Source organism: Scophthalmus maximus, chromosome 19, assembly GCF_022379125.1.
Source record: "Scophthalmus maximus strain ysfricsl-2021 chromosome 19, ASM2237912v1, whole genome shotgun sequence".
NCBI lineage: Eukaryota > Metazoa > Chordata > Actinopteri > Pleuronectiformes > Scophthalmidae > Scophthalmus > Scophthalmus maximus.
Window position 1 is genome coordinate 12,810,499 of NC_061533.1, and position 22,641 is coordinate 12,833,139.

Genomic DNA, 22,641 nt, shown 5'->3' on the forward strand with positions numbered 1-22,641 from the left:
CCAGCGTCGGTCGACGTTGAGTTCTTGGCATCGGCAGAATGATGTACAAAAAAAAAATCTCTGCACTGGATTTTAACTGTCAAGACTTTTAATAGTTGGTTTTCAAATGATGAACACACAATGAACAAAATCATATCAATCAAAAACATGATTAACTTCTTATTTTTAATCAGCATTTCATATGATTCAGCCGCCACCACACACAAAGACACACTAAAACACACAGCCACCTCTGTTGTTATCTGTGAAAGGTGTGCGCCTACATCCTGTTGAGTCGATAAAAAGGGCCCGAGTGTAATGACTCGAAAAGGAATACAATTAATCTCCAGAGTCTCTAGGTACAGCAGGGTCACTGGATGTTGCTCTAGCCTCATTGCAGCTGAGACAGTGTGAGCTACCTACATGTATACTTGTTACTCACAGAGGTGTTGCAAACACATGACTGTGGAAAGTTTGAAGTCACCTCACCTGAGCCTTCATCTCAGGCGCGGCCACGGCGCTTGAAAAGCTGCGATGGGAACAAAGAGGCAGCAGTTTGCAGACGGAGCCCGAGTGGCCGTCACCGGCGGAGGAAGAAGCAGCAGCAGATATAAAATCCTTAACATCCGAGGCTTTACCTCAGTCGGCCACACTAACAAGACTGAACACAACAAAAACACAAATTAAACAATGGAATGACTAAGTAAGAGAACAGTGGGCGGACGACTGCTGCTGCTCTATAAAAGTCCAGATGTTGATGTAAAAATGAAAGAAAGAACCTCACATCAACAGTTTCCATGCACACGGCACATCAGTCGTCCTGCTTTCAGGGGACAGTGAAAGGTCCCACCCCACTGATAAACACAGATATTAAGAAAACTATAAATTGACAAAGACAACGATAGTGTTGTTTGTGTATCTCTCCTAAAGGCCCAGACAGCCACCTTCCACTTCACACAGCCAAAGAGTTAAAGAGTTAAAGCCTTTTTATGCCGCATTTTAATTGAAAATACCCCCAAATAAATATATACCCATTGTGATGATTCACCTGCTGATTGCAGAAGCTAAAAATAAACTTCAATTTGCAAAGAAGAGGGGCTAGATAATGATTAAAGACCCTCATGCAGAGAAAACCGTCACAGGGACACAAGTCACATTGTCGCTCAATGAAGGTCGTCAAAGGATGAGAAGAAGAGGAGGAGCTGCACTGTCTCAAAGTGTTCAGTCAGACAATTCATCAACACAGAGATGAGCCAAGAAAAAGAACCAAACATCTCTGTAGTCTTAGGAAGGAAAGAAAAAAACAAGATCAGAATGAGACGGTAACCGTCCTAAATAATCAGCTAGATGACACACGGAGCGCAGTCTCCAGGCCCGACGAGTCAGGAAGTGGATCCTGCACTCAGGGAGGTGTAACATGGTCTGTAGGTCAGGTGAGGGCGAGCAAGAGGAGGTGACAGGCGTCTGCGAGGGGCAGCGGCTGGGGGGACAGGGGGACGTGGGCACGGGGGTTTCAGTTCTTCAGCACCGCCTCGTAGCACTGGAACACACCCTGGGAAACCTCCGCAGCTCGGCACTTCAGACAAACCTGGAGGACGAGAAGAGTCGAATACAACTTATGATCAATAAGACCATTAAAATGTTGGCAAGACAGGGTGTGTTTAGAGCAAGTCACACAAACTTCGAACAACAGTCTCCACAGAAGGTGATATGTTTTTGTTTAATTAGCCATTTTATAAAGTTAATATTAATATTTGAATGACTATATACTATATATATATTGTGTAATAACAGAACAAGCTAATGTAATGACTTACCTTTTGATTTAAACCTTACTAGGCTTCATAATTTAGCACTTTGAGATTTGTTTCAAATGTAAAGTGCGTTACAAGTAAAATGTGCTATTATTATAATTATTATTGAGCATGAATGTCACAAAAATTAAGAAGTTTGCAGACTAAAATCTGAAAACCAAAGTTAATTGGTATCAATGAGATCATAGTAAATAATCTTAACAACCTCGCTGTCTCTTTAAAAGCCTCTATCACAGGAGACGAGAAGAAAGAAGCTTTGGATTTTAAACATTTTTTTCTTTTCTAACCCTAATTCAGTTTTTATCAGACACCGACAAAAATTCAGATACATAAATTGACTTGAGATATAGAGTTGGACACGCCGCGCTTTGATGTGAGCCGCAGCTGGAACAGGTTGAGGCTGTTTTCCTCCCCATTGTACTGCAGATATCATTTCAAAGATTAACGAGGAAGGAAACCCAAGGCAACCGGAGCTTTGGAGTTAGTGCATCAGGACAGATACTGTCATTATGTTGCATTAAAACACTTAACTCAGAATTACCATCTTTTGAGTTCATTAATATTTCAAAACATTTCATTAATTCATCGCTGCATAAAGCGACTCTGCTCGCCGCAGTGACAAATGGAAACCTTAATAACCCACGTCTGCCAGTAGAGACCCTCCACGACTGGTTTCATCTGAAAATTACAAACAATGCAGCAAGACCCCAAATCCACAAAACACAAGTCTTTGTTACTTAAGCAATAGCTCATGGCAGGGTGAGTATACACTCAATATACCACTGCTATGAACCAATCAGATTGCTTGATTTGAGCTACCCGTTTTATAATGTTGTATAATGACCTGCCCAGTTTGATATATCTGAACTTTTATTTGAGCGGTTTCTCTTTGATTTCATTGACTTTCCAGCAGGTAATTCTGCCAATTATCAGAAAGCACAGACAGATCTGACAGGAGGAGAGGAGACGGGAGTGATCTAACAAAAAGCTACCTGGTCAGGACCTTCATCCCAATGTCAGCGGATAGTCTCATTTTCTTCCAATGTTTATTTCACTGAATATTTTCTTGAATTTGTGATTTGTTTTTTGCACTACTAAATGAGAAAGAATTCCATGTGGTGTCTTTGTTGTTTGCAGTCATAATTTTTCACTTGGTACATAAAATTGAATCTAGTATCAATACATTTTAAAATATAGTGGCAATGTTTTCTGTTGGATAACACCAGTTATTCAGCAGAAATGTGATGAGTCATAGACGTGACAACCCACAGGGCCTCTCCTCAAACTCAGTGAACACCAAGAACAAATGAAGGTGAGGGATTGCGTCGTGGTGGATACCACGGAGCTGCAGTAAAAGGGAAAGCAGTAATATTGTACAGCTCCTTCAGCGTTGCCTCTGGACACCCAGGGGTCTTTACTAATGCAAACTGCTGATGGCAATTTTTTTAGTCAGCCACGCTCCTGTCGGCGGGGGGGGGGGGGGCAAGATGTGAGGAAATGCAGATGCTCTAGCCGGAAATGCGGATGCCCCAGCAGCCCTGGTAGGAGTGCGACCTGCTATTAGAGACTAGACAAACAGGAAGAGGGAGCTACGGTAATGATGGAGGAGGGTGTAATCACCGGGATGTGTGTGAGACGAAAATCTTATCATCAATCTGTATTCCATCATCCCAAGACAATGAACTTAGAAAGTGACAAAAACGGCAGCATCCTATGTGATGTATGCTCCAACGAGAGACAGACACGTGGATGCTTGTCACTCATCTTGCAAGAAACTAACCAGTCTGAAAACACGGCAGGAGTCTGAGCCTGGATAAATAGTTGGATCTGATCAGCAATGCAGCTCTGCAACAGGCCGAAGCAACGATTGTGTTCAATGTATGCACTAAATTTGATGTACTTAAAACTCAACCTTGTTTACGCTGCAAACGTTTGGGGGATCAGTTCAAGAATAAATAACGGTTTGGCCTTTGACATTTCTGTTGAGCATATCAACTTGTATGTGTTAACTAGAGGTGCATTCTAACAACATTTTAAAAAATAGTTTTGGGTAATCCAGATAATTTCACAATAGAAATTGAGGTACTTCATCACCTTGTAGTAAAAATCTGATAAAAGCTCAGTAACTTCTTACAGCCATTTTTATCACTGCTCTGTAACACCACCTGATATACTGTAGTCTCACAGAACAAACGGTATATCCCTAATTTTAACCCAGAACAGACACTCGTGATGAAGCCTGTGAGACTTCTCTGTTGAAATTCACTTTTACCAAAACCCTCAGAATTACCAGCAAAAGATGTGGGAAGAGAAAATCAACCAACAGCACTGGCCACATAGTTGCCATGGGGACAGGAAAAGGCAGATGAGAACTCCATGCCACATAAAAAAAAGAAAAAAAAAGAGATAAGCAGCATTCCAGTTTTCTGATATAATTACTATAACGTAGACATAAGCTAAACAATTGGAAGCTTCGGACAATTTCAACTTTTGAAATGTAAAACAGATGTAATCTATGTTTTAATACAAAGTGATAATGTGAAAGGGGTCAATCTTCTCATTTAAATCCAAAATCTGCTGCTCCCCTCAGCTTCATGAGGCTTTATAGCTCCTCTCAGCTCATTGTTTAGCTGTACATCCCACAACATCACTGTCTGGGTCCAGTCTGAAGTGGACCGCCACTCTGTGGAAAAACCTCCAACGGTTACAGCACACTCATACATGCACTGTAACCCTGAACTTATCTAGACATTACCCACAGGACAAATCACAAACAAGTTGTCTTGGCAACATATTTTATAGGTCACACGATATTAGATTATTTAATACGCTTAAAGAATATCAAGCACATTAAAGAATGTATTTATTTGGCATACCTTCCATCAGACATTTTGGCAGTTGATATTTTTATGGAACATATTAACTACACATGATACCAGCTAAAAGTGCAGGCATATGTCAATTAATGTAACGAGAAAACGGCTTTAGTGAGTATCTGGAGAGAACAGGGACACATTTTGCAGTAGAGACCAGAACTGGAGCTAAAACATGACACAGATGACAGTGCTGGATGTAAACTTAAGTTGATGATACGTCATGTTGTGTACACAACTTGTTTTCACTGTCATCGATGAGCAAATATTGGGTTTTGATGTTATAATTAGTTTTTTTGAAGATATTCCAAGAATTATCCTAACTACTGTCCACCACAATGAACATTTTTCCAACAATGAACGCCTAATAGTGTCTCACACTCAAAATCAGGCCAATTAAATATATACACCAAGATCTTTCAATCAACATAGTCTAGTCAGAGGAATTGGGACACAGTTATAATATAAGTATCAAGGGAGAGCAGAAGCCAATCAAGTTTTGAGATATCAATCAGAAAAAATAGGCCAGGTCATGTTTAAACAGTAAAACAGGATGGGGGAGCAGCAGAATAAAAAACATGTTTCTCCACACTGTGTTTTAATGGCTTTTTTCTTCTGAGGCGTATTACAACCCAGAAAACGCACGGTGACAGGGATTTACTTCTTCTGGTCTAAAAATAGCTGCCAACAAAAGGCTTTGGCAGCTTGGCTTTCATGTGCCGTGCCAAGAGAGTGCAAGAGCCATGCAGCAGCCAGCGGCTCGCAGAGACGAGCATCAGAATACACACTGAACATGGGGCACACAGCTAACTATAAAGTCTAACACTCTCTTCTCTCGACTATTTTATGACCCATCTGCCAAAAGTAGGGGAGTCTTTGCGGCCACGGTGAGGCATAATTTGGCTCTTGGACTTGAATATGAAATTGAACAGACAGAGTGAGTAGAGAACAGAAAGAGCTGAAGGTGGATGAGAACGACCTCCTGAATTAATGTGACATCACAAATGGACGCACAAGGAAAGCATAGAATGTAACGAATCAAGTGTGAGAAAGAAAAAACTTCCAGTAAAAAGAAAATGGCACACAATAAATACTATACAGCAAATGTTAAGGTTAAATCCGCTTTCACTTCTCCAAAAGCAGTATTTTCTTAAATCGCCTGTGCCATGTCCTTCTAAGTGACGAAACTGAAAAAAAGATTTAATAAGCAAAAGCTGGGTGGCCGACAAATTGCCATGTCTGGACGGGAGAAAAAAAAAGAAGAAGTTTAATGCCAGCTTATAAATAAAAACATGATCTGAAAGCAGACTGAGTGATGAGCAAGGAGGAGAGTCACGCCAAGGTCAACGCTCTGGACATGCAGAGATTCGACAGCAAACACAAACCGTGACCATGGCGCGCTGACAAAGGAGAGATGACAAAACCATGGAGGACGCAAACAAATACATGTGCACGCTACCTCGCACACAAACACTTCAATCACTGCACAATCAACCAGCCTCCCCCTTCAGCACGCTCGTCGCAGCAATCTCTGTATCTGCTTGTTCAAATCAGCCACTGTGATGACGCGTGTCTCTGCGACGTGCCGTGTTGATGACAGCACCGTGTGACGTAAACTTTGCCTCTGTTGTACAGATCTACTTGCTGCCATGTGCCAACAGTTCTTTTAAAAACAACGTGTTGGAAAAATAGAGAAGAAAGACAAGTTGAGCAAATCGTTTTTTGATTTGTATTGTAAAAGTCTGGGAATTCATGTAATGGCCATTTAAGATCAAATTCACTATCAAAATCACTAATTCAAATACCCTGGAGAAATTGTACAATTAACTTTTCATGACGTAAAATCGTTATTATATTACATAGATAATAATAATAGTTAAAATAATAAATACTGTAAATCAGCCTGCCCTTTCCAGTAAAACTTTTATGACCTTTTAAGATTCTGATGAATTAGGGCAAATCACCCCACGACTGATAAAATGCAGTGCCACATCTTAAACACAAACCGTTGTTCCTGATGGTATGATGATGTTCAATGATAATGCTTACAAACTGTATATACATACAGTCCAAAAGTTCCAGACCACTTTCCCTGCGCGTTCATACAACATATGTTGCCATATTAAACCTCACCGGGCTCAAGCCCCCTTCACCCTGACAGCGGTTGGCATAAGAAGCTGTTCTAGAAGTGTTTTTAACACAACATTTAGTGGTGTTGCTTCAAAAAACTAAAGGTTGTCACGGTCTGTCAACAGTTTTTGGTTTTTGGCAGTAAATTAACAACATTGATATGACTAAAACTCATGCGTACTCACCGTGTAGTTTGGGTTTCCCGCCTGCACCCTCAGCTCAGCCAGCACCCAGATGCTATTAGTGAGTTTCATGGACTGGTACAGCATGTCCTGGCCCTCCACTGTACGCTTGGCTATGGTGAAGATGTTACTGCCTTGCAGTTTGTTAGATGCTGCGTCTGTTGAAGGAACATTTGAACTGTTGAACTGAACTTAAACTGTCTTATTTGAGCAACTCACTGTTCATTTTCATTATTCAGTTTCGGTGAATAATCATTGTAATCATCCAGTATCGAGTGTCCCTCACTGAGTCCTGCCATGCTCTGGGGCTTGTCTGCTGAAAGTACCAAAGATTTCTTTTTCACCTACCATCCCCTAAAATTCCACTCCAGACTGTCTATGTGGTAACGATACTGTCGCTAATTTGGAATTAACTTTTCTCCTCAGCACGTCTTCCTGCTGCGCTCCAGTAGGATGTGAAGCGCTCTCTATTCATGAAGAAGAAATTTAATCTGTGGGGGGAAATCTCCATTAAGCTGTCATTTGGAATTCTTCTTGAGTTCAGCTGCACTCACTTGTGTAAAACTAAATTATCTCATGTAAATAGGGACTACAGCTGTTGAGTTCTTATCAAACGCATTTTGCATCAATAATCTGAATTTGCGCTGGCTACTGCTCTGCTCGTCTATCTTCGCATGGGGAGCAGCTGCAGGATGTGGTGTGTCGTGTATGACGTGGTCCTCAGCGAGTTCACTCTCTGTTCCCTGTGCCTCCTTCTCACCTGAGTTGAGATGGCAGTCTTTGATCTGAAACTGGGACTCGTTGTCATTAGGAATGTCTTTCCATGTGGCGAGGAACACCTGTCGCTCTGCAGAGGAAGAGACACAGTCATGAGATGAGTCCAAAGACAAAGCACATGCTGAAATGTCCATAGAATGAGGATAACAATAGGAACGGCGCTAAAGAGAAATGTAGACACTGCGGTGTAGTAGTGTGTGATTATTCTTATTCCACACTACACATGAGGTTCCCTGCTGTGGCTCAGGCTCTAGAGCAATAACTTGCAGCTTTTGGCAGCAGTGCTGCTGCCGGCCCCATTAGGAAGCTCCGCAGGGTGAACAGCCAACATGTTTTCACGGAGTAAATCAAACAGCACCATGGAAACAAAAGGGAAAAAAAGCCCAGGAAGGGCATTGGTGTACAATAGAGGGAGCAAGTGTACAGCCCCAAGATGTGAATGAGATTCAGCAGGTGGACAGAGACAGAGACACACACACGTCAGACCTCTTCAATCACATGCCGTCATTCAAAGTCTGACGTGTGTGTTTGTGATTCACGTCAGCACACTTTTGAGGCTATTGAGTCAAGAGATTTAGCCAAGACCCACTTACCCATCTTCCCGTCCTCGACAAACAACATGCTGATGGGGTACTGGCAGCTGAAGTAGAATACGTCAATGTTGTTCTTAACAGCCACCTGCGAGAGAGAACGTGTCCAAGATGAGTGTAGAGGAAGATGACAAGCAGAGAAACAAGAAGCAATACATGGGTAATTACTTTTCAAGTACCCTTCAAGGACACTGATGGTTTAGATGTGGTGTTTACTGAACATGAGGGGGCTCCTGTCCTTTGTCAATCTCACTCTCTAACAAACACACACATTTAGGGAATACTATATCCTACAATGACATCACTCCTATCTTACAGCATCTCACAGTAAGCTTGAGGCTCGTATTTGCCAAATAGTTTTATTTTAATAGCAAATATAACTCATAAGATAAATATAGCAAAAATAACAATTACTATAAACAGCCTTTAGAAGAATCTTTACGAGAGGATATCGATGAAGATAGAAATAGTAGGAGATAAAAACAGCAGCCTGCTATAAAATAAAAAACATAACAAAAATAATGCACCAACAAGTGGGAGAAAAATAGCACCTAACTGCAGGTCGCATTAAAAAATAAAGAATGAATTTGTTGATTTAAGCTCCTCGTGCAGGACCTTTTACAGACATGAGAAATACGTGTAGTATTATGGAGGCACCTGAAGTGGCCAGTGGTACACAGTGATATTGATCAGGCTGCTCGACAAAGTAGTGCTGAGAGACGGACTGTGAGTTCAGCCAGAGAAGAGCATGAGTACGACTTCTAAATAATTCATTAGGGCATCTTATTCCTGGGTGCAATGCGGGGCTACGCAAAACCACAATGAGCTTTATTCTGACTGTTTGTTCACTAAACTTTTCTAACTGATTCTCGCTTTTGAATATTTCATATGCAAATGACCAAATGTTATTGAGAAAAGAAATCTGATTAACAATTAATTAAACACTAAACCATTGAACAGATCCAATGTTTCATTGATCAATAAGATTAAATTTTTACTGCTTTTTGAAATTTTTATTTGAATTTCTGTAACCAGCCAAACAAACTCTGCACTTTGATATTTAAATGAACTGCTGTGTCATTGCAGGAGGCAACAACAGCTGAGAAACGTGCTCCCGGCCTTACTAAATCGCTTGCCTTAAATGTGTTGATTTATGATGAAATGTAGCTCTAGCGTAAGTTGAGTCAGGAAGACTACTCTAATGCTCCCTTTGGTTTCACTTTTGATTCTCATTCATCCTGGCTGTCATACACTCACCCACTATTAGTTTCGTCATTCCTGAGATCAGCTGTTAATCAGCTGGTCTCATCTATCCAATAGCATTGCAACACAACTGCCTCGTTAGCCTATAAACTTTCTGCCGTCTGTTTAAATATGGTTTCTCTCTCTGCCTTAGTTTTCTCATGCTGCAGTTTTGCATACGGTCCACGTCCCCATCACCACCCAATCTGTGCAGACTCATGGGATTCTTCAATCTATCAACTCAACAAGCAATCAACCACCATCACCACCATTGTCTGGACTCCAGGTCAATGGAGTCTAATCGCCAAAGACTAACATATCGTTCTGTTAAACCTTTAATAAATCATTTCTTCATTCACTCGTCTCTCCTGATTGAAATGGTTTTATCGACTCTGGTGGTGTACAGGCTTCACAGAAGTGCAAACACACGTCACTAGTTAGAAGAGCACTCCCAATGACGTTCTCGGACGTAATCCTAGATCAAGACACAAACACTCCCTTTCAAAGTAAAATTTCTGAGAATGTGTCCAAACTACCCATCAAAGCAGGAACAAGAGGCAGCCGAGTAAAAAAGGTTAGCAGGGCCGCCGAGGCCAGGAGAAACAAAGGAGTCATGTGCTGCGAGACCACTAATGACCGCCCCCCACCTCCATCAGCCCCCTCGACACTCTTATCTTCTCTCTCCAGCTGCACACAGCAACCGACAACCATTCTGCCCAGTTAAAAGAACCGCCCTGATCAAAAACAAGCCTGCCTCTGCCTCCCTTTATTTACAACTTATCAAAACCACACTGACGTCTGTTTCATGTTTTAATTCCATTTGTGCACAGCATGGAAATTCAGCAGAATAGGTGAACAGAGCAGCGGATGTATGACTTAAGACCAGTGTTGGGCAAGTTACTCAGGAAGGGTAATAAGTTACTTATTACTCTTTCAAAAAGGAATTATATTACATCACTTATTACTTGGTTTTAAAAGTAATGAGTTACGTTACTCGTTATATAACTGTATTATTTTTGCGGGTTCTGCATATTCAGTCATAAAAGCAGCAAGGAGTATCTGATGGTTTGAGAGAACATAAAACGTTGCATAACACCCAAGCTGATATTGTGTCCAGCTTCTTGTTCTGTTATTTCTGCCCTGACATATTACGCAAGGTCCTAATGTTCAGAAGTGAAACAATGATTTTATGTCATTAGCAGAAGCTTCTAAAAACCTCTTATCTACGATAAACCCAGCGACAAGCTTCTCCAGATCCGTTATCCTCTATCCTTCATTTAGCTTTTTGGCCCTTAGCCGACGGGACCTGCCCGCACGTATACATCATCATGTAGTAATAAGTAATGCAGCCTTGCTTGGATCAGTAACTTTTGCAAATTGAACAAAGCAATCTTTTAATTTAATTAACAAAAACTTAACATACTGTCATGTCTGTTAACTTTTTTCACAGAACAGTTCATCTTTAACAGAGTGCTGTCCTGGTTTTCAAGGCCCTGGTCTCAGTAGGAAGCCATATTAGGACAGTTAACATGAGGCGTCAGTATAAGGTCGGTGTTAAAAAATAATAATAATGAAAACAGTTGGCTTCCACAACATTGTGCTTCCAGTCTGTACTTGACATCTGACAATCATCTGACAGTGAGGCAATCACTGTCAGTTTCAGTTGGGAATCAACACTCAGTGAGCAGTGAAAGTTACTTTTCATCCAAAACAACAACTTGCATAACATTTAAATAGAGAAATTATCATTGTGTTACCTGCAGGTTATTCAGAGGCTCCATCTTCATGACGGGGCCCACAGTGCTGAGGGGAAGGGCCACTTCAATACTCTGGTTTGGGCTAAGAGGAGTGAGAACCTGGAGTGGACCAGCAGGAGCGAGACCGAAGCTACAGAGACACAGAGTGGAGGGAAAAAAGTGTCACAAAATGTTTGAATACAGAGAAATTTCAGCATCCATTGCATCCTGGTGGTGTTACCTGTTTCTGTTAAACTGGATGGCAAAATCAGTCATGACACTCATAGCTTTATTTGTCAGGGTCATCTCCATTTGGATGACCCCAGCACGGCGGACAAAGGTGCCCGATATCTCCAGACCCTTGGCCTTCATGGCCGGAAGCCAAATCTACAGAGAGACAAGATCGGTTATAATAATAATAATACATTGGATTTATAGAGCGTTTTTCAAAAGACTCAAAGCGCTGATTATCTCAGTATCCCACTGAGGAGTGTTACATCATTCTGTCACGTTTTATCCCAGCTTATCAAAACTCACTGTTTTTGGGGGGGTGTAGGCCCCCATAGGCAAACCAACTCCTCCACCAAGGTCAAACAGGTCATCCAGACCACCGCTAACAGGGGCATTGAAAGAGGCTGGCATTGCAGCTGTAGGAGCACTGAAGCCAGCCCCCATCTGTGAATCAAAAAGCAACAGGTTACCCGAACACATTCAATGTCACCATGTACTTGGGCTCAATCGAACTTTACAATATGAAATGACTTACAGCAGGACTTCCTCCGAGGTCCCCGCCGAGCTGGGTAGGGGGAAGAAGCACAAAAGAATAATTCAGTTAATATGCCGTTACAAAATAAAGTCACATTCAGGAGGGCTTGAAGTGGAGGGATGGAGGGGTGTGAGGGTCTAAAATGTTGTTCAGTGATTGATGACATCTACAGGGTTTATACTATTAACAAGAAATAGCCAGGATACACCAGTACATGAACATTTCTCCTGTTACGCAACTAATCTTTTACTGTCCACACAAGTCTGACAGTGTCGAGTGAACTCCAATATGTTTTCTTTCAATTCTACTCACTACAATTGTCTATTGCGGTGATGAAAAGGTTGGAGTACAGTGGGGGAAAAAGATACATGTCCAAACAGTGTCATAGCTTATCTAAGGTGTAAGGAGGTTCACATAAATGGAGCAGGAAACATACAAAGTGATACAAAGTGCAAACAGGCACAGATCATCTGCTAAGGGGGAGGACTATTCAGAGGACAAAGTGGTACACCAGGGGACAAAAGAGGGATCTAGGCTGGTGCTGGCCTTAACTGGTCCAGTGTGGTCCCCTGGACCAACCTCAGTGGGGCTGTAATCTGGGGGCGATGGGGACTGATGTGGGAGCTGAGGTGACTGAGGAGTGTCCGTCCGCAGGGGAATGGGCGGCTGATTGAAAGACGAAACGCAGTCGCAGAGCCCAGAAATAAGAAAAGAGACGGACTCAAGGATAGAACAGCATGCTTACTCTACATATCAAGGTACTGTCTGAGGAAAATGATGAATGAATCTATCAGACTGATGTATGAGAAATACAGTAAAACAGCAGTTGTTGAATGTATCCTCTAAAATGGCCTGACATGGTTTATGAATGTTGTGCCCTCTCCCTCCATGTAGTTACCGGCTCAGACTCATCCCCCATCTGCAGGTGCAGCATCGGACAAAGAAAGGAAAACACGCAAGGGTCAAGAGGAAAAAGAAAAGAAAAGCACCAAAAGAGAGAAAACAACAACAACCTAAAGACATATATCCATCACTAGATCCCACTGACAAAGTATACTAGGATGCCAGCTTTTCACAACCTGAAATTTTGTGTAGAAAACCTACCAGGCTGTCTAGTCCTCCTCCAAGAAGGTCCATAGCACCCATCTGCATGCCAGATGAGGGCGGTGGTGGTCCTGTGGTGGTCGGAGGTGTCAGGTCCAGATTAAGCAGATCTCCCAGGAGGTCTCCCTGGGATGGGATGACAGCAGGGGGTGCCTCAGTAACTCCAGCAGCAGAACCTGTGTCTTGGCTCTCACTCTCCCCACTAGTAGAAATCAAAACGAGACAGGAAAAAAACAACATTAAATTCGGATATACCTGCTGATTTTCATAAACACGGTAAACTTAATTTGTAGTTAAACTGCTGCCGTTACTTCATCTAGTCAACCAAGAACAATGGAAGTAAATGTAAAGAGATGTCGGCACCTAAGGACCAAAAAGCTGCACAGTTTGATTCTGCTGGAAAGCGTGTTACTCAGCAGATCTGAGGGAAAACATACCGGCACAGTCAAGAAACTAGGCCCACTTAAGTATACAAACCTTTGCCTGGAGTGTTAAAAAAAAAGAAAAGAAATGTGTGACTCACGATCCAGCACTGCCAGGGAGTCTCTTGTGCTGAACACCACGGCTGCCCTCAACAAAGGCACTCGGTGGCTTGTGGTAGACAGAGGCCAGAGTACCAATGTGGCAGATGAGCTCCTCCAGCAGTGTGGGCTCAATCAGATCCGTCTCCTCAGAGATCAGGGGCTTCTCAGCCAGAACCACCTCCTTGGCAGCCACAGGATCTGTGGAGAGCAGACGCCAGTAGATGTAGCCGCGGTCCCTGAGGTCTGGGTTATCAGAATCCTGCAGAAAGAGATGGAGGCATGAGCATGAGGGATTGTTATTAATGGAGCACATGTAATAAATACTTAATGTTTGTTTTCTTTTTCCTCTTCCCCCATATATGAGCGACAAAGATTCAAAACTGAGTCAGCCTTAGTGCTAAAGTGTAGATAATGTATGAGGCAACCTGAAACTGTACATTTTTATCAGAGTGTTTTCTCCCAGTTGCTGCTTTTTCTCTGCCCTCTACAGTAGCAAAAACAGATTAAAACAGTTTCTCTCAAAGAAACTTTGCCTCAACTTTTGAAACCAAAGTTATTGGTGGTGTATTAGACTGGATCATTAATAAAGTGAAAGGTTCGGCTCCATAATACCATTACAATACTCCAGTGTCCCTAGAACAATAAAGTCATGTGAACGTCAAATGAGTGCAGATTTTTTTCCTCACCTGTGTGGCCAGGCTTAGCACCTGCTGGACCAGCTCCTGGGTCTCAGTAGGCTTTTTCAAGAACAACTTGACGATTGCGGTCAGTAGCTGCAACTGCACCTGGAGGTCAAAGTGAACGCATACAGCATGTTATAACTGCTGAAGTACTATTTTTGCCAACTAATCGGAAAGTTGTTGGTTCAGTCGTCGGCTTCTCCATTGTGCATGTCAAAATTGTCTTTGGTCAAGATGCTGAGCCACAAACTGCCTCTGATGCTTGTGACATCAATGTGAGTATAAATGGGTGAATGGTATGAAGTGTTAAGTGCTTATTGAGTTATCAATTGGACTAAGCAAAGCATTCCATTAGGCATTGTTTTTTGAAGAAAAACTAAATATTTTACTATTCTAGGACTTTTTAAAATGTCTCTCGTTACCACGTTTTGCCAGTTTAATAAAACAAAATACATGTGCGTTTCTGTACGGCATGTCAGCTCCATATTCAGCGCTTTGCAGCAGCTTACCAGTAGCATTAATTATTTCCAACTACAGAAACCAAAGTGAGCTACTTACTGCCATGACTGACTTCAAATAATTGGTGCCAACATCATTAAAGTGCACTTTTACATTTTTTTTTAAATTACAAGTGTCCTGCACTATCCTAAACACACCTGAGTGCTTTCATCGTGGAACCCCTCTAGAAAGCTCTCAAGAAGCTCATCAGCGTTGTCAATGCGCTCGGCGTACTCTCCCACAATCCAGATCATTGCGGCACGAGCCTCCGGCTCATCCAGGGAGTCCAGGTTTTCACATAGAGTGGCAATCACACTTTCATACCTAGAAAAAGTCACAACATACTCTCAAATTTAGTAAATGTATTAGCAAAAAGAAAAAGAAAAAATTTACTGTGTGAGTTAATATCATTTATCTAAAGCTGCATTAATATATTTTGGCCACTAGAGAGAGCAAAAACAGAAATAGCATTAGAAAGGGGTCAACGTTTTGCATTACTTTGAAGGCCGTGTTCTAGCAGCCTGATAAGTGAAAATCCAATATTTACTCTCCCTTTATAGTTGATCTGGTTTGGACTTTGGGGCTTTCGTTTGCGAGACGCTCAACTAGCTAATGTTTTCTGCTGGGGGCTGATGAATTTCTGTGACTGAAGCATTTCTGATCTGCATTAAAATGCCCAAAAAGAACCATGTCCATATACATAATAATCTTCTTACAAGAAAACGCCAGAGAAGAAAGATTTAGTTTGAGTCTAATTAATAGAAAAGACAGAAGATTGACTGGGCAGTGACGCATGAGGCCGAAGGCATGAGCCATGCTGTGGTGTAAGCTTTGGAAAGCCAACTTCATTGGAGACGCATGACTCCAGGGTGGTGGTCTACTGCTTGTGTGGCAGAGGTGTCTGTCTGGCACATGAATCCACTCAGTTGGAACCACAGCAGAAGTCACGCTCCACTCAAGTCAAATGTGCCTGACAAGTGCTCGCCACTGCAATCACACACTGTGCTACTGAGGACAGTTTCTTCTTTGAAAACTCTTCTGAACATCTTTTTTTACAACGGGATTTGCCAAGTTGGAGAGCACAGGATTAATATCTGAGAGTCTTTGAAGTGGAACAGTCAAGGTGTCGCTTGTGAATAAAAGTGTGTGCCTAAGTCTTAAATGTAAAAATCGGCCAGCAATATCATACATCCAGAACTTTATCAATGTGAATGGCCAGCCTATAAACGAAGTGTCACACTTTGATGAAGGTTAAGTGCATGAGAAATGTCATATTTTGTATGAATAATGGTACTAAACAGCAACCACAAACTAAGCTTCCACGGGTGCTCGATTCTGTTGCGTGTACTGTATACATCATATATTATATTCAGCAATTTGTTGAATTATTTAGACTGAAATCTGACTAAAGACACCAGGTGTTCATTAAAAATGATGCCCAAGAGGGAACCTACTTGTTGGGGTACTTGCGGAAGATGTCCTTGATGACCACAATAGCCTCCTGCACAACATAGTTGACCTTGGTCTGGATGAGGTCTAACAGGGTGCTCACACAACGCTCCGCTGATTGCTAATGAATGGAGAGACAAATTATTCATCATTATAGGCCTATATAAATAGTAGAGACATATAATAATAATAATAATCTATGATACATGTAAATCTATGACACCTGTTACCATAAACTATTTTATAAACTATTGCTTTATTGCTGATCTACATAGATGACACAAGGATGTGAACAACAAAGCATCTGAGGACAGTATTGCATCATCTCCACGCACCTCGACTTTGATGGCACAGCGACCAATGGCTCTGACCGCTTTCCGGACAAAGTCCACATCCACCTCAGTGGCATACTCTTTCAGCTCAGCCAGAACCTACGGCAAGACAAACACATATCTATGTCACTCAGAAGATCTTGTTAACAATATATTTTCCCTCTTACAAGTACCATAAACAACAATGTATTTGATGTATCGTAGCTGTGAATGTGTTACCTGGGCGATGTTGGCTTGAGATGCGAGGCGAATCATGATGTCCAGCTTCTCCAGTTTAACATAGATTGGGTCATTGTACTTTACAAAGAAAACCTTCATCTCGTGTTTCAGGATCTCTGGACTAAAAAGGGACATCAACAGTTCAAAAATTCAACTGAGATGTACAATGCTACAGTTATGCAACTTGTATTAGGGCCCTGCAAATGCCTAAGTATTAAGAATAGTGAAGAGAACTTCTCTTACCGTCTCTGTACGATGAGATTTATGTTTCTTAGTGCCACATATTGCAACTCTGGCTCAGCGGAGAGGAGAGTCACCAGTGGCGGGGCGAGCTTCTTCAGCAGGGTGCCATAGTAGTCCAGGTCTTTGGGCAGCATCTCCATGAACTTCATTAAAACTTTAACTGCTGACAAAACCACTGCAGAGTTTGCATGGGAGAGCCGTGGGGTCACACGCTCACAGATGCTGGTAGATGTTAATGATATTAGAAGGGAAAGAGCAGAAAATCAAATAGAGTTCCCTGGGAATATGTGCTAATTGATGTGTGGTGTTAATGAAGGCAGTGTTTGCCTTTACCTTTGGGACTCGCGATCATCACGAGGTGTGTAATTGGCCAGGCAGTCAAGAATGAATATCTGTCCCCACTCGGTACACTCATTTAAAGCTGTCAGCAACTTGTTGATGGTCTGGGGGTTCAGGTCCAGTAAATTACTGTTGGGATGGGACTCTGCTATCTCCGACAGCGCTGCCACTGCATTCGCGACAACCTTAAGATGAAGACGAGAACAGATAAATGCCAACAGGAAAAGTAGGAGGCAACAGCTTTATGAAGATACTGAAGAGAGGCCATTGCACCAACTCCATTCTGACATCATGTTGGAACAATTGTGTGCCAGCAGAGGGCTTATCAGTAAAAGATAGAGCTGGAGTGTGTAGCCAGCTGTGTCACACCAAGTCAGAAATCTGTCTCGCTCAATAGCAGGATGCCTGAGGGAGTCGTACCATGGGGTTGGAGTCAGAGATGAGGTCTTTAAGAGTGTCCAGGAAGCCTTGATCCTCCACCAGTTGGGCGTTGATATCATGGAGCTTTGCCGCACACACAGCAGCCGTCTTCCTCACATACGGGTCTTCGTCCTTCAGACATTTCCTCAGTGGCTCACAGAGGTACTCGGTGATCTTGTCCACACGGATGCAGCCCATTGTGCGAACAGCAAGGGCCCGGATGAGAGGGTTGGGGTCTTCACAGTCCTGGATTGATGGATCAGAGAAGTGATAAGTTATGTCACATATTTTTTTTTTTTTTCTTTAGCATCCGACATTATCCAAGATCATTTTTGACTTCATTAGACATTTGTTTGAATCGGTTTTCCTTAAGAATAAAATTATCATATTGAGGACTCCCTGTTGTAGGATGTAAGAAAGTAAAATGCATCTTTAAAGACTACGAATGTCTGTATTTAACCCCAACAGACACCTTGAGGTCTGGTATATCATGAATGTCAGAGATTCAAGAAGAAAATAGAATAATCGAAAATTAATTTAAACAGTTGTGACCAAAACAGCAGATATGAGTACATTCATAAATTTAGTTCATGAATTAATACATTTATGAGGAGAATTTTTGTTCTTCATTCATTCATCGTCTACCGCTTTATCCATTTAAGGGTCGCGGCTGGAGCCAATCCCAGCTAACATTGGGACATACAGAGACGGACCATTCACTCTCACATTCACACCTACGGTCAATTTAGAGTCTCCAATGAACCTAACCCCATTCTGCATGTCTTTGGACTGTGGGAGGAGGCCGGAGAACCCGGAGAGAACCCACGCATACACAGGGAGACTGCAAACTCCACACAGAAAGCCCCTGGTTGAACCGGGATTCGAACCCAGAACCTTCTTGCTGTGAGGCTGTGAAGGTGCTAACCACTACACCACCGTGCAGCCTTCTTCTTATTCTTCTTAATCATATTCTTATAACAACATGAACACAATCTGAAACGTGCTGGCACCAAGATTTAGTCCCAATGATGAAATCCTGAATATTAAAAAAAAGAATCCTGATCATTTTTCGGTAAGATTTTCTAATACTTTTGTCTAAAATCACTTGATAAGTCTGATGACTGCACACGCTTTTACAGAACTGTATTAAAAAAGCTCTAACAGCATGCATTACACATAAATGATAAAATACAAACAGATAATTTCATACTGTTTTATACTGCAGAATGACATTTACCTTCACAAAGGTGTTAACAGCCATGATCGCCATGTCTGGCTGACTCTTGGCATAGTTCATCAAGTAGAGGTAGACCAGCTTTTTCAGTTCCAGGTTGTCCGTCTGCATGCAGTTCACAACATCTGGGAACAGAGCGCTGAAGGACGAACAAGCAGTTATGTGAAGGTGATGAGTCACAGGACGTAATTACACTGTGGATAGTTTCCACATCATTTCCCCTTTCTCACCTGACATCCTTGCCAACTGTCATGGATGCAATGACCTTCTTTACAGCCTCCTTCTTCTTCTCTTTCTTATCACTGTTCAGCTCTGCCTTGAGCTCAAAGATCTCCCCTGCACACACAAAAGCAAAAAGGGAATCATTCATCTTGAAGTCCATTTGTGATGTAGGGATTCGAAGAAGCAATGCGCAGCAGTAAAAAAACAAAAACTGAGAAGAATAAAATCATTGCTTAAGAATTTCTAACATGTATTGGACTATTTTTTTTACCTCACTGCTTTAAATTAAGTAGAATCCGAACTGTTGGTGTAAGTACTGAATAAAACATCATGCCACCGTGTGAACCTCGTGAAGAACGACAAAGGAATTTCTTCTTTGTTTATTTATCCATTTGTGCTGCTTTGCACTAAGGAGAAAGTGATCATCTTTATTTTGTTTATCCCTCCGTGAAGTGTTACTATAGTGCCTATCTGCATTCATTAGACTGTAAAAACCAATGTCAGCACACTGTCAATTTTGGGCTTTAATTTAAATCTACCTGCTCAGAGTTTCCCAGGCACTGTGAGCCGTTAATCACCCCCAATCTCCTACAAGATTCTAGCAACAGCCTGATCACAGCAACACTTGGAAAATCCACAGAAAAGGCAAATACTGAAAGAAACATGCTCTTAAAATAATGTCTCCAATTTTCTTAAAAATTAAAAAATGCATGGATGTTAGAAATACCCCAGAGCAGAAAATAATAAGAAAATTGTAACATGCTATTGATATGTTTAATATGTTCGACCATTCATCTCCCAGATTAACAGTTATCAGACCTTTCTTGGTGGTGGTGAAGTACTTGGAGTCCGTCATCTTGGATCCAAATTGTCGATTCTCCTGCAGAGTACAGAGAGAGAGAGAGAGAGAGAGTGAAGAAGATGATTGTGATGATTGTGTCTTTTTCTGAGTGGAAAACTTGGGACCATCACTATAGCACCAGGAAATACTAGAAGTGCAAGCACAGGGAAATAAAAGGAACTCCTGTCTTCTCTAGGTCAAATGACAGTGATTTATCAAAATAGAAAACAATGGATTCTGGTGAGAAAGCAGACACTCGTATCTCTTCTTTCATGGTCAGCAATATCTCTTTTACTGAGCCGCATGTAACAACATGTATATTTCCTGTTGTTGACCTACACTCTTGATCCACCACTTCACTGTAAACGATATTCTAGCAAATAAAACATAGGTTATAAAAGTTCCTTGTGTCTCTCACCCTAAGAATTTTAATACATTTTACTGGGGTCCATCAATATAAATCCAACGGCCATGTTTGATTTATTTTTTTCAAACTTTTGTAGGGATGTTGTCTGTGTTGCTGTATCATATCATACAGAAAGGCATTTCTGTTATTTTACCAACCCTTATTGATATAAATGGGGTGAATAAAATAAAGTAAACACCTATACGTTTAGCACAATTCAATAGTACCACAAACTACATCCTCCAAAATGACTATTAAGTAACATGTAATCTGTTTAAAAAACAATATCATAAGCCATTATGAAGGTAGGATTTATTACACGATGTTTTTGTGTTGGACAATTAGTTTTAGCAAGGTGTACCTAGTAAACTGCCAGCTGTGTCATGAATGACTATGATAGCCATTTGTTAGCACAGTCAAAATGCTGGTGCAGACCCTGCCTCTTGTTATGACATCTTGAAAAAAACAATCAGGGCTAATAATGTCATTAATTGGACTAAATCCAATCAGATGACACAGTAGATGGGTCTTTGACAGAGGAGAATTTCCCTGGACCATTATCCACTTCCCTGTAGAACACAAACTGTGTGTTATGGATGAGATATTATTAATGAACACACACTATATAAGTCAGGATATTCATTAACATTACAGGGTTTACAGTGATTCAAGTATGATTTGTCTATAAAGATCTAACTTGCAGGAACAATGATGCAAGCGGTTTGTGATGTCAACTCTTCTTTTAAAGGAACGTGAAGTTTAAGGCAGAGGCCTGTCAGTCTTACATTACTGTCTTAGTGGTGGACACTTTCATTATTCATTGAGATCCACCCTATTGTCGTTGAAGCCCGTTTTAATCGTCAACACCAACCAGCTCACATCCATCCGATGTGGAGCACATTGTCAAAGACTCTCCGACTGGTGAAGCACTTGAACACGACCGTCGCTTCCCACATCTAGGCCACAAGACCCAGGGCTACTTCAAAAACAACTGGGCTTCAGATTCACTGTCCATCGAGCCTCCACGAGGAGCCTCGTTGTGGAGCTCGTGTTGACCTCAGCACAACCCCGCTCGTCTGCTGAGAGAATCCAAGTTCCATATCGAGTCGGACCCTAACTTCGTCGACCCGAAGCGGCACGGGGCGACGCACGGCCGCTCGTCGGTCGCGACGGCGCCGCGGTCCCCAGCGAGGGCTCTCTCGTAGTTCCAACACGACCGGCACGAGTGAGTCCCGCGAGCTGACCGGGGCGTGAGCTGACAACTGAGCCACGAAGTGCACCGACGGTTTTCGCTAGCCCGGCTAGCGTCGAGCTAACACGACGTTAGCATAGCCGGAGGTTCGTTAAACAACTAAAAAAGAACCCCGTTGAAAACGGCGACGTGAAGTGACGACAGCCGGGGGCGACAGCGGGGCCACTGGCGGTGCTACTCGGTCGACTACTCACGCAGAGCTGGTTCGCCCATTCCTGCATGTCGGCAGCAGCCGGGGGGAGGCGAAGGAGAGCGGTTGCTGGCTAAAAAGAAGCTAGCGGGGTGGTGGTGGTGGTGGTGCAGGGCTGCCTGTCAGTGTCAGCTAGCGCCCGGACACCTCTCCGGCTAGCGGAGGCAGCTGAGGCGCGACCTTCCGAGTGGGGGCTTAACGAAGTCTTTGCCGGGATAGTTAAGCTCTTAATCTCTCGGCCCGGTTTCTACCTCGACCAACGAATTAGCGAACCTTGTGGGGTTAAAATTAGACGTCGGAGAGAAACTCTCCACAAACATCTTACCGTGGCAGGCGAAGCGGGCGCTGTGATGGCCTCCCTCCCTCCCTCCGTGCGTCCGTCCCCTCCCACTCGGTTTACTTCCGCCTTTCCTCCAAATATCGTTTGCAAAACAGACGAGCAACGTCCGCTCTCAGAGGTGGATCAACAACCTGACAGGTTGCGAGGGTCTGTGCTCTCGAGGCGCACAGGGCAAAAATAACACAACGTGAAATGTTACAGAATACTGGATTTAACTGTTTGTTTGAACGCAACACTGTGGACGACTTGTCTTGTATAG

At 42.4% G+C, this 22,641-nt stretch overlaps 1 protein-coding gene across 3 annotated transcripts; it reads right to left on the bottom strand.

Moving 5' to 3' along the window:
- Positions 1-70: 70 nt before the first annotated feature.
- Positions 71-22,441, bottom strand: ap1b1 (adaptor related protein complex 1 subunit beta 1). 3 transcript variants are annotated; one of them, XM_035639488.2, is made up of 23 exons: positions 22,368-22,441; positions 20,173-20,233; positions 19,362-19,467; positions 19,135-19,270; positions 17,898-18,143; positions 17,472-17,662; positions 17,139-17,360; positions 16,896-17,016; positions 16,680-16,775; positions 16,350-16,465; positions 15,054-15,219; positions 14,404-14,502; positions 13,717-13,976; positions 13,194-13,395; positions 12,988-13,008; positions 12,090-12,119; positions 11,861-11,998; positions 11,565-11,710; positions 11,345-11,474; positions 8,349-8,433; positions 7,739-7,825; positions 6,982-7,136; positions 71-1,567 (listed from the first exon to the last, which is right to left on the bottom strand). In XM_035639488.2, the coding sequence occupies exons 2-23, from the start codon at positions 20,207-20,209 to the stop codon at positions 1,493-1,495; spliced, it is 2,865 nt and encodes a 954-aa protein (XP_035495381.2). In that variant the 5' UTR covers positions 20,210-20,233; positions 22,368-22,441; the 3' UTR covers positions 71-1,492. The 3 variants fall into 3 exon arrangements, with proteins under 3 accessions (XP_035495381.2, XP_035495379.2, XP_035495380.2); XM_035639486.2 differs by lacking the exon at positions 22,368-22,441 and adding an exon at positions 22,047-22,296; XM_035639487.2 differs by lacking the exons at positions 12,988-13,008; positions 22,368-22,441 and adding an exon at positions 22,047-22,293.
- Between the last annotated feature and the right edge of the window lie 200 nt (positions 22,442-22,641).